Source organism: Ursus americanus, chromosome 4 (assembly GCF_024610735.1).
Source record: "Ursus americanus isolate L20-20 chromosome 4, mUrsAme1.1.p, whole genome shotgun sequence".
Lineage (NCBI taxonomy): Eukaryota > Metazoa > Chordata > Mammalia > Carnivora > Ursidae > Ursus > Ursus americanus.
Genome location: NC_142130.1, coordinates 45,132,241 through 45,144,754, shown reverse-complemented (window position 1 = coordinate 45,144,754; position 12,514 = coordinate 45,132,241). Strand labels below are relative to the sequence as shown.

General features: G+C 39.1%; 1 protein-coding gene across 1 annotated transcript in view; it reads left to right on the top strand.

The window, feature by feature from the left end:
• NECTIN3 (nectin cell adhesion molecule 3) overlaps window positions 1–12,514 on the top strand; it is a 124,366-nt gene that overhangs the window by 103,369 nt on the left and 8,483 nt on the right. The window contains exon 8 of the mRNA XM_045785237.2: window positions 12,184–12,246. Within this exon, the coding sequence (XP_045641193.2) occupies window positions 12,184–12,246 (63 nt within the window). The remainder of the gene's footprint in view (window positions 1–12,183; window positions 12,247–12,514) is intronic.

Here is a 12,514-nt window from a genome sequence, read left to right as displayed (position 1 = left end):
GAGATCTTGCCGCCTAGGACACCCTCTGATGGCCCCCAAGGAGGCAGTTTGAGCAGGGGTCACCCGCAGCCTGGGGCCCTCCCAGCTTGGGCAGGCAGTAGATTACTTTTGTCACCTTAAATACTGTTGATAGTTAATTTCAGTATTTTTTGAGTTCGTATTTTAAAAATTTGTTTCACTCCCTCAACTGTTTCTCCAAAAGTCCACATTTAGTTCTGAGTTTTAAATAATAGAAATGTTCATGTCATAACAGAGCTCCTTTCTTTCACTCTCAAGTGAGGGACATCATCCTGCAGTGGCATTTATGAATCCCAGATCAAGTAGGTGGCCTCTCAGCTTGTTCTTTGGGCTTATAGAAAACATCCAAGCTCTGTTTGGCCATTTAATCATGTGTGCGTGAACACAAAATGTTATTTTGACTGCTGTTTACCTCTAGTAAGCAGTGTTTCTTGCCTCAAAGAAGAGTAGCATCTACTAAGAGCATATCGCTATGTAAACATCCAGTACTGACAGCGTAGAGTGAATTGAAGACATAAAAGAGATCCTTGACTCATTTTATTAGCTAAGCAGCATATCTCCACTGGAAGGATTCCCTTCCTCTTGTATCTAACTTGCTTCGCTTGCCTCCTCACACCACTGGTGCCGTGAACCTTCCTGCCAGTCACTGAGGTATGCTGGTTGTGCTTAAGTCATGAGCTGAATTCTCCCTCCGGGTGCCTTTGTGCAGCCGGCCGAAGACCTGAGTGCCTGTGTGCAGGGAAATGCCGAGCTGGGATTACAGTTCCTTCTCTGATTCAAACAAAACTGCCTACTCTGGGTTTTATATTTACAAAATTGCTGTCCCTGAAGGTTAATATTAGTTTTCCATAGCAGATGATTTCTCTTCCTGTCTCACCTTCTTTATTGCTATTAGGTAGGTTATCTTCCTTCAGAGGAAGAATAGGGCACACTGTCTATATTTTCTATTTTCCTTTCAGGAAAATGGTGCAAAATGCCACTCAATTAAATTTAAGACCCCAAAAGAAAATACATGTAACTATTAACTAAATATGTTCAAGGGATCCCTTTGATGGCTTAAGGGATAAGTAACCATTAAGCAAACAGGTAAGACCTTTCCGTATTGTATTTTCTATTTTTTAATGACATCCTCAATGGAAAAAGAAGATTATTGGTAAGGGAGATGATTCCTTTATCTCACCTTTCAATAGGAAAGAATAAGACAATAGTGATGTTCTACATTTAATATTGCTTTTTGTCTCACAATCTAAAATATGTTCAGTATTGAAGAGTTTAGGAGGCTCTTTTTAGGTTTTTTTAAATCTCTTTTGCTAAGAATAGCATAATTATTAACCACAAAGAAACTCTTGCTAGATACCTTTTTTTCAGTGCTACAAGTTAAGGAACTTAGATGCTGGATTAAATATGAGATTGGGGAGGCCCATGTTAATAGTTTCTAGAGAGGAATTAGAGTTTGGTTCTTATTTTAGCATGTAATATTTTGACCATTACAACAACTAAACCAGAAATGGGACCATTTTTGTCCTGTTTTTCTCTGAGAATACATCTTTTCACAAGGTATATATGACAGCATGACGGATAATATTTCTGCAGAGTGGCTTGGGGTACAATACTGTGCCTGACGTTTAAAAAGCAATTAATATCTTCTTTGAGGGTGTTTGTATGTGGATGAAAGGATTACCTTGTGGGCCAATTTGGAGAAGAAGTGGTGTGAGTGGGTAATAATGGTACAGCATTAAGGCAAGGGGATGAAGAGCAAAGATGCCCATTGTGGCAAGGACAGCATAGCATTCTGATGTTAAAATATTTAGTTATGGAAAATAGTGCCTGTGAATGCATAATCATTTGATTTGTGTCCTGGAAATGGGTAGGATTTATGATCAGGGACATCTTAGCATTATATGTGGGTGTCTAGTTGGCTCACAGATAATTTTCCATCACCTTTATCATCTGTCTGCTTTAATTAGATGCTTGGCTGTGCATACATATTATAATTTAGGTGAAGTATCACTGTCTTGGTATTTTAATGTAAGGATTAAGTGAGACCAAAAACCAAGATAAGAATTTTCATTAAAATGTGTCATATCAAATTTCACTTTGAGAAATTAAAATCCAGAATGTATACTCAGTAGAAGTAATGAAATTTATTTACCAATGATAAGGAGGAACGCTGTCTCCCTTTTGGATAATACGGTACTTTCAACAACAACCTGGCTGTTACAATTCTCTGGTGTCTTGAGAAAAATCCAGTGCTACCTTGTGAGATAAATTATCTGATATTCTTCTATCATATAAATAAACCTCGTGACTTAAGCACACATTCGAAGAGTTTGCCGTGAGGACATTCTGTCTGTAGTCCTTTCTCCTTGGACCTGCCTCACTGAAGTCTTTGACATTAGATATTAGAGGAGTGACAGTGCAGTTTAAGGTACTAACTATGTTACTGAAGAATCTAGCAAACACTAAAACTGGAGGGAAGATGCCCTCTGACCTAATTTTAAAGAGTATCATCCCATAGTCAGTGACCGTTCTGTGTTCCGCGCTGGGCTGGAGCAGATTAAAAACTCTGAGAGTCCCCAGGAAAGCCTTGTCTTTGTTTTCCTTTAACGGAGGCTGGAGCCCTAGCAGGAGGTGAAGTAACAGAGGCCATAGCTTGTATCTGACCAGTTGGGAGGCAGATACCCCAGGGAAGGGGGCAAAGCTGGCAAGTGCCGAGCATCGTGACGCTTTCCTCTGGTTTGTGGCCTCTCCCCTTTCAGATGCTTAGTGTCCTCCTGCTTTGCAGTCCCCCTTCTGCTGTCTCATTAGGAAGAGACCAGATACACTCGAGATAGGAAGATAGGCAGCTTTGTGTGACGGTGTAAGACACAGACTTCGAATTACATACACATGAGTTTGCACCTTAGCTCTACAAACATGGAAACATTGCTTCTTCTCTCCAAGCCTAGCTTCCTCTTCTCTATTATGGGAACAATGATAGAATTACTTCAGAGAGATGGTCTAAGAACAGGAGCACATCTAAAGCGTCTTGTACAATCCCTAAGTTACAGTTGGTTTGCCTACACTGAATGAAACGATGTGTGTTTTCACCATGTTGGCCTTACTGGGCCAGCTTCTTTCTACACCTTCTCCTTCAGTCTTTCTTTACAAGATTGCTGAGTACTAAGGATCCAGAATCTATTTTCACGGTGCTCACTCCCTTCTCATGAACCAATGCAGATATAACTCTGCCCTGTTCCTTGAAGTTAGGAGCCAGACCTGGGGTGTTCAGGTGGCTGGCACAGGTTTCCCAACATGGGCTGGCAGCCAACACCTCTGCGGGGACCACTGACTAGGAGTAGGATTCCGCGCAGACCCTGTGCGTGGCATGGATCATACGTCAGTCTGTTTGTTGAGCATCTGCTGTGTGACAGCACCATAATGAGGCTTGGAGAAAACCTCCCTGTCTCTTCGGGGGTTAACAGGAAAGGAATCACAGGACGGGTACAGACAGAACATAGGAGTGAGCCTTACTTCCCAGACACTGGGCAAGAGGAGTTGGAAGTAAATAAATCTCACGTCTTAGGGGGTAAGTTGCAGGCTGACTTTACATATTTAACCTGTATGACGTGTAGTGGCGATCTGCGCTGATCGTGATTGATTGTAGATACTGCAGAAATAAGAATTAACTAAAAAAAAATAAGGAACTGTTTCTAAATTTCAAAGGCAAAGGTTGATTAATAATACAGCACTCCTCATTGACATTCATAGAGGATCCTTCACAAGCTTTTGAGAAACCCTACATTCTTAAATACCCCTATCTTTTATAAAACTCAGGTAAAGAGTTGAGACTAACAAAGACACATTGAAACGTGGATATTGAAATGGTTGCTAAGCTCATTAAGTAGGTGAATGATGATCCCATCACAGAAACCTCCCCGGTCTTGATTCAAGTTTGTGTCTCAACAAAATTACAAATGACAACCTTACAACCTGTCATAACCTTTTTAAATTCACTCACGAATGGTTAAAACCAGCAATGTTAAATCTGTGAATGCCAAGGGTCTCCTATGTTAATAAGAGACGTTCATGTGAACAGCTTACCCTTATGGTTAATTATCAGGGAGAACAGTAACAATTATGTATCTCATTAAACAAGTGCCTAATTAATGTTGTAAATTTTGCTTGATTAGGACACAGTCTTTGTAGTTATTGCTCACGCAACACGTCAACACTCTCTCAGTTATTAAAAATGAAGTGAAGGGAAAATTGACTCTTGGTTCACAGTTTTAGTAATATTCTATAAATTCTCTCAGAGAGGTACTTCACAGATAGGAATGGCGTATCCTTTATGCTTGAGGGTCCGTGTTTTGTGAATTATGTGTGGTAGCTATTCCTTCACGTGTTCCTCCTTCAGTGTGGTGAAATCATCTCTGTAGAATGGGGCTCGGTCACCGGAACAAAGTAAGCAGTTGTATACCACCACGACTCCTGCATCGAGCACAATCTATGATGGAGTATTTATTGAGAATTTACTAGGAACTTGTATCACAGATTCCAGGCTGTGTCACTGACTTCTCATTCTACTTTGCCTCCCCAACATGTTCCTTCAAAATAGAATAACTATGATAAAATGGAAGGTATTGGGGTTTTTTTTTTTAATATTCAGCTTTATTGAGTTACAATTTACATAATACTGTGCTCCATTTTAAGTACAATTTGATAAGCTTTGCCAAATGTATACATTCGTGTGAACACTACCCCAGTCAAGAACATTTCTGTGACCCGAAAAATTTGTCATACATACCCTCTGCCACCATCCCCCCGACACCTCCTGCCTTAGGCAGCCATTAATGTGATTTCTATCACAGTATGGTTTTAAAAAAGAATTTCACATAAAGAGAGTCACAGCCTGCTCTTTTGTGTCTAATTTCTTTTGCTCAGCCTAATGTTCTTGAGATCCATGTTGTTGCATGAATAAATGTCCTCCATGGCTGTGTAGTATCCCATTTTATGAACATACCATGATTTGTTTATTCATTCAGCTGTTGAGGGCTGTTTTCTTTTCAGGTTTTGGGATTTATGAATAAAAATCTTTAGTTTTCTTTTTTTTGTGTGATGTTTTTGGCTTTTGTACCAGGGTGATGCTAATTTCATAAAAGGAGTTACAAAGTGTTCTTCCCCTTCCCCTCATTTGCAGAAAGAATTTAAGATGCCTTTCATTGTTTGATAGCATTTACTAGTGATTCCATCTGGGCCTGGAGTTTCTCTGTGGAAAGGATTTTAATTGCGTCTTTCAAGACATTTGTCCACTTCATCTAGGTTTTTGAGATTGTCATCAAGTGGTTCATAGCACATCGTTCTTATTCTTTTAATTTATATGAGATCAGTTGTAGTGTCACCTTTTTCATTTTGATACTAGTTTGTGTTTTCTCTTTTTTCCTTTCTAGAGGTTTTCTAATTTTATTAATCTTTTAAGAACCAGCTTTTCTGGTTTCATTAATTTTGTTGAATGTTTGCCCATTTTATTTATTGATTTTTCACTCTTTCTTATTTCTTTCTTTCAACTTACATTGGATATAATTTGCCCTTCTTGTTTCAGCTTCTCAAAGAAATTTAGATCATTAATTTAAGACTTTCTTCTTTCCTAATGCAAGCATTTAAAGCTATAAACTTTTCTTTAAGCAGTTCTTTTTTCAAAATCTCAGAAGTTTGACATGTTATAATTTTATTTTATTTCAATTCAAAATACCTTCTAGTTTCCCCTACTATTTCTCACTTTGGCCGTTGAGTTATTTAGAAGTATGTTGTTTAGTTTCTAAACACTTATGGGTTTTCCAAGTATGTTTTTACTACTGACTACTCACTAAATTCTGTTATGATTTAAAAATACATCTATAGGATTTTAATCCTTTTAAATATTTTGAGACCTTTTATTGCCCAGCATATGGTCCGTCTTACTGAATGTTCCATGTGCACTAAAACAAATATATATTCTGCTGTTGTTGAGTGTGTGGTCTATAAATGCCATTTAGGTCATGTTGACTGGTCATGTCGTTCAAGTCTTCTTTATACATAATGATTTTCAGTTTACATTTTTATCAGTTACTGAGAGAGGAGTGGTATTTCCAACAATATTTGTGAATGTTGCTGTTTCTCCTTGCAGTTGTCACTCGTGTTGTCATTGGGTGTGTACACATTTAAGATTGTTGTGCTGTGTTGTCCTCTTGATCCTGTGTCATTATGAAAGATTATTCTTTTTTTTTTTAAGATTTTTTATTATTTGAGAGAGAGAGCATGAGCGAGGGGGAGGGGCAGAAGGAGAGAGAGAAGCAGTTACTTCTTCTCAGCAAGAAGCATGATGTGGGGCTCAATCCCAGGACCCCAAGGTCATGACCTGAGCCAAAGGCAGATGCTTTACTGACTGAGCCACCCAGGCGCCCCTGAAAGATTCCTATCTCTGGTAATTTTCCTTGTCCTGTAGTCACTTCGATATTATAGACATTCCTGTTTAAACTTCTTTTTAATGAATCATGCTTTCCTGGTACATGTTTTTCCATTCCCTTACTTTTACCCTAGCTATATCTTTATATTTAAAATGCATTTCACATAGCTTACATCTAGTTGATTTGCTTCTTAACCCAGTCTGAAAATCCCTGACTTTAATTGCAATGTTTAGTTTATTGTTTCTTTCTTCCTTTCTCTTTCTTTCTTTCTTTCTTTCTTTCTTTCTTTCTTTCTTTCTTTCTTTCTTTTTTTAAGATTTTATTTATTTATTTGAGAGAGAGAGAGTGCTTATGCACTCAGGAGCCGGGGGAGCAGCAGGCAGAGGGTGAGGGAGAAGCAAGCTCCCAACTGAGCAGGGAGCCAGACAGGGGAACGCAATCCCAAGACCCTGGGATCTTGACCTGAGCTGAAGGCAGACGCTTAAATGACTGAGCTGCCCAGGCCCCCTGTTTAGTCTATTCTTAGTAAATATATTGATTGCCATGGTTGGGCTTGAGTTTAGCACCTTATTAGTTGCTTTTTATTGGTCCCATCAGTTCTTTGTTCCTTTTCCCCTCTTTTCCTGTCTTCTTTTAAATTAACTGAGAATTTTTAGCATTGATTTAAATTAGTAGCTATACCTGTTTGTTTTACTTTTTTAGTGATCTCTCTGGATTTTGGCATATGCATTTTTAATCTGTCACTATTTACCTTGATGCAATATTATACTACCTCCTGTGTCCTGTAAGAACTTTAACACACATTGTATTTCAGTGTCCTCCCACCCTTCCTTAGTATTCTTATATACTTTATTTCTCCATATGTTACAAACCTAACAGTACATTCTTACTATTTTTGTTCTAACCTATAATGTATCTTTTTTTAAAAAAAAATTGAAGAATTGATGAAGTTTTGTTTGGAATCCGTTTTATTCAACTCAAAAAACTTTCCCATAACATTTTTATGGTACAAGTCTGCTGATAACTTTTTTTAGTTTTTGCTTGTCTGAAAATTTCTTTATTTCATCTTTATTTTAAAATATTTTTGTGGGATATGGAATTCTAGCTTGACTTTGTTTTTACTCAGTGCTTTAAAGTTAGCTTCGTGTCTTCTGACCTTCATTTTTTTCTGGTGAATGGCCAGTGATAATTCTTATCTTTATTTCTCTGTACATACTGTATCTTACTTTTTTCTCTGGCCACATCTTGAATTTTCTTTATTATTGTTTCCGACAATTCAAGTTTGACATCCATTGGAGTAGTTTTCTTTATGTTTACCCTTAGTGGACTTCATGGAGCTTCTTAGAGCCATCAATGTATTTTTCATCTAATTTGGAAAAGTTTAGCAATTCTTCAAATATTTTTTCCTGTCTTTCCTTCCTTCTGTGATTCCAAATATACAAATGGTAGATCTCTTGATATTATTCCACAGATCACTAAAGCTATATTCAATTTTTTTTTTTTTTTTTTAGCTTTTTTCCCATCCGTTCTTTGTATGGATAGTTTCTGTCTTCAAGTGCATTTGTCTTTTCTTTTGTGGTGTCTGTTAAGGCCCTGCAGTGACTTTTTCAATTCCGACATTGTATTTTTTCAGTTCTAGAAATTCTTTTCAGTTCTTTCATAGTTTTTGATTCTCCTATTATGTTCATATTTTTACATCCTTACCCATATTTATAATAAGTGTTTTAAAGTTCTTGTTTATTAATTCCATATTTGTCACTTTTGAGTTCGTTTCTATTGCCTTATTTTTTCCCTGCCTTTTTTTTTTTTTTTCATGTTCCGTACATTTTAATTGGATGCTGGACATGGTGAATGTTATCTTGTCAATTATGTGAATTTTGCTGTCATTCCTTAGTAAGGATTGAGTTGTTTTTTGCAGTCAGGTAATTTAAGATCAACTTGTTCTTCTGGAGCTTGTTTTTAAGCTTTGTTAGGATTGTTCTAGAATACTCTGTGCCCTAGAACTATTGTAGCCTTACTCTTAAAGCATGATCTCAGGGTCTCTAATGAATGTCTCACATGTCCAGTGAGGATTCCCCTTCTCTTCAATACCCTGTCCCACAGATTACAGTCATCTCAGCTTTCCTGAGTGCTGAACTCTGTCCCCTCAGCTCAGCAAGGCTCTGTGCTCTTCTTGGGTTTTTCTCTTCCCAAATCAGCAGAAAAATCAGATAGTCACCAGCTATTACAGGATCACCGTGTGTGTTTCCATCTCTGAGATCCCGGTCCTGTGCAGCACGGTTATCCAGTGTCTGAAAACTGTTGTTTCATGTATTTTTCCAGTTTTCTGATGTGTCTTTCATGACAGGAGGGCTAGTTTGGTATTAGTTCTCCATCAAGACTGGAAGCAGAAGTAATAAATGTATCATTTGTCATTATAGGAAGAAGCATTAGAGCAAGGAAGTCGACATGACTTAAGAAATGAGGAAAGTGCATATGGGTTGTAGCCCAACAGAAGTTGTTACAAGATAGTACATGCCAGTAAGGAAATCAAAATATGTGTCAGAGATTCAGAATAGCCCAAGGCTTTCTAGGGGAAAAAAATGTAAGAATCATAGAATAATATATGTCGTGTATCCATTAGTTAAACACTGTAAGTTAATTTAGTACCTATTATTAAGCACCAGACGTAAGTAAGGTATTATGCAAGACACTGTTCAATATACTGGTGATTAACCTTTTTTTAAAGTCAGATATTCAACATTTCAGGTAGTTTAGGGAGTGCAGAAATAGAACACGTATACCCACCCGCCATTAAATTAAATTAAATTCCTTATGTATCTTGTCAGAAATTGGGTGGCTGCACAATGCTGAGGCAAGGGCAGCTTGCTTTTCCGCGACCCCTGATCCCTAATGCAGGGCCATCTCTAGGATGTGTGGTACTACTTTGCATAGAATTTGGTTCAGTATTATATTACAAATTCATGGGTGCCTAGGAGGGGTAGTGGTTTGTTAGTGACATTTTACAGTATCGGGTAGAGAAAAGGAACTTACACGTAAGCTTGTCATCCATTCAGTGCAAGTGAAGATTATTCATAGTGTCCAGGCACCGTTTCTTCCTTCTCAGTTCTAGAAATTCTCTCTTGACTCTCTTTCTTGTCCTTTATTTTCACACGTACCGCTTCTGGCTAATTATTTATCTTCTATGAGAAAAATGTAGCAATGCTATTATTACTCATAAAGCCACGGCTCTTTGAAATCTCTTTATATCGAAACAAAATAGATTTTCTTGCCTCCATAACACTAATACTATTAATTTACTACTGGCTATATTGTTACTCAGGATGCTGCAGGGTTCATTCTGCCTTCCATGAATACTGGCTTCCAAAGGCTTACAGGTTGTTACTGTGTTTCACTGACAATGACCAAATATAAGTATTACCCTGAGTGTTTGGGAAAATCTGAGTGGTAATTTATTTTCTGGTCATATTAAATTTGCCATTTGGGATTTTATAGCATAAACATAGAACAGCACATATTCCAACCAAATGTTTTCTTGAACTCTTGAGGCTGTAATCACTGTATTTCTGGAATGTGGTCTCTTTTCAGTGTTGACTGCACCTTTGCTTTCTACACTCTGGTCCCAGTGGGAAGAAAGGCACTTGTCCTTTCTACGCAGAAGCTTCTAACTGCCTGTCTCTTGTCGATTTAGATAACAACACTGATGTAGAATAATTTCTTAATTACCTGTATTGATAGAAGGGGAGAACAGCAACCAGGATCACCTAAAACAGCAAACAAAATGCCAGTTTAATTTAGGTATTTTTTCCCCAAATCTATTTTCCTTGGAGCAGGACCAGCTACATAATCTGTGAGGCACAGTGTAAAGTGAAAATGCAGGGCCTCTTGTTGAAAGTGAACAATGTCAAGACTGTGATGTCAGGTTCGTGGGTGGGGGTGAAAGACTTGTCCTCACTGAGACGTGTCCTCTTGCCACCTGCCAGAAATACCATGATGCGGGGGACATGCAGTCCTGACCCCAGCCTTCCCTGTACCACACTCAGGCCCCTCCCAGCACAGTCACTGGACAGGGACAGGGAGGGGAAAGCGGGGGGGAGGGGGGCAAGAACCAAATCAAACACAAGCAGCAGGAGAGGACACTCTTGAGGCTACAGGTCACTGAGGCATGCTCCATTGTTTCATTAGACCGCTTACAAAACAGAATCTAAGATGGCAGCCACGAGCATTAAACCCCAAAGTGGGACCTCTGAACATAAGGCCCTGTGTGACTGGTTACACTCCATGAAACTGTCCCTGCGTTGGACTTGTACCAGTATGTACTATCCATATCACATGATCATGTGGGAAACACCCTCGAATCATGCAGATTGTGACAGGAGAAACAAATTTGTCAGACATAATTTATAATTTGGATAACCTTAACATGGGATATCAAGAATTAATAGTTTAGAGTTCAGTAAATTCATTAGTTTCCTCTGACTTCCTACTGTTCAGAGCCACGGGCTGGGGTGTGGAGCTGGAGGAGGATGGCCAGGAAAGGCTGTCACTCTTCACTAGGGTCGAAAGGTACAGGTGTTGTCCGATCAATGGTGTATGCTATGATAGAGATAGAAACAAGAACAATAGGAAAACTAGGAGTAAAGAAATGAACTTCGATGGGTCTTGTAGGAGGAAAAAAAAAAAAATGACTTCAGCCAGGCCAAGATGGATGGGGTGGTATTTCAACTGTCAGAAACTAAGGGGCAGACCTTCCAGGCCAAAAAGACAGCATGAGGAAAGGCAGTGAAAAGGAGAGCATGTTGATAGATATGCCTACATGCTGGGACTTTCGGGCCTTCTTCTGTTGTATTTATTAAACATCTATTTTCCAGACGCTGAGCTAGCTGCAGGGTGTATAGGAATATAGGATTAGGATTCAGACAAAGCCACGTGTGAATCATAACCCACCACTTCCCAGCTGTGTGACTAGAGACACCTTACTGAACCACTCTGAGCCTCAGTTTTAGTCATCTGTAAAATAGAAACATCCGTTCATAGAATTTTTAGAGAGATTATGAACGAGATAATGTTTGTAAAATACTCTAACTAGCACCCTCAATCCTAGTGAAGGAGACAAGCAAATATAAACAAATAATTGCAATAATATATGCTTTGTGCAGAGGGTTCTTGGAAGAGCTAATATTTGACCTGGGGGCTGAAGGGTAAGGATGCATTTATAAGCCAAGGGGAAACAGGGATTCTTCCTAGGGTGAGTTTTGAAAATGAGGAATCCCCTGTATGATCTGCGCTGGGGTGGGAGGCACAGAGTAGCTATCAGGAAGAGGAGGGTGACGCTACGTATATATCTATAGATAAGGACAAAAAAATAACCTTTCGTCACCACCTGCACACCACTTCTAGCTGATTCAAAGTATCAGATTCTTCTGCGGAAAAGGTAAGAGACCTTCTATGCTAAGTCCTCCCTCAAGTAAGATAAAGAAGTTTGCCTGAGAGCTTCTGCAGCAGATGTTCTGTATGTTTTCTTCCTTCCCGAAGAAGTCTGGAGTTAGGATAGAGAGAGAGACAAACTCAATGTATTTACTTATCCCCTCCTCAAATGGAACATTTGCTTAGTTGGCACACATTTGACAAGACACAAAAGGCCGTTTTAAAAATAGGCATCTTCAGGGCCTTGGTTGATGTGTTCCACTGTGTGCCAGGTGCTTTAAAGTGTGTGTCTTGTTCTGTCTTCTTCTTCCAGACCGAACACTTGCCTTTGCAGACTCAGTTCCAAGACAGAGAGGTCGGCGGTCTCCAGCACTCTGTAAGTAACATGGTCCTGCAGGGTGGGGGGGGGGGGTCTGCCCGGGTGGAGCTGGTGGCTGCCATGCTTATTGAAATATCATTTGATTTCCATGAAAATTATTTTTTTCACCTCTCTGCTATCTGAGCATCCACAGTATGATTTTGTGAAGTCCTTGAGCTTGCTTGCCTGTCTTAGAAGTAATGGAGTTTTATGAAACCAGTAACCGGGCAGAGGGGTCAGTACCAGAGACACCACAGAGCATCTTGGAGGTTCATTTGATGGTGTC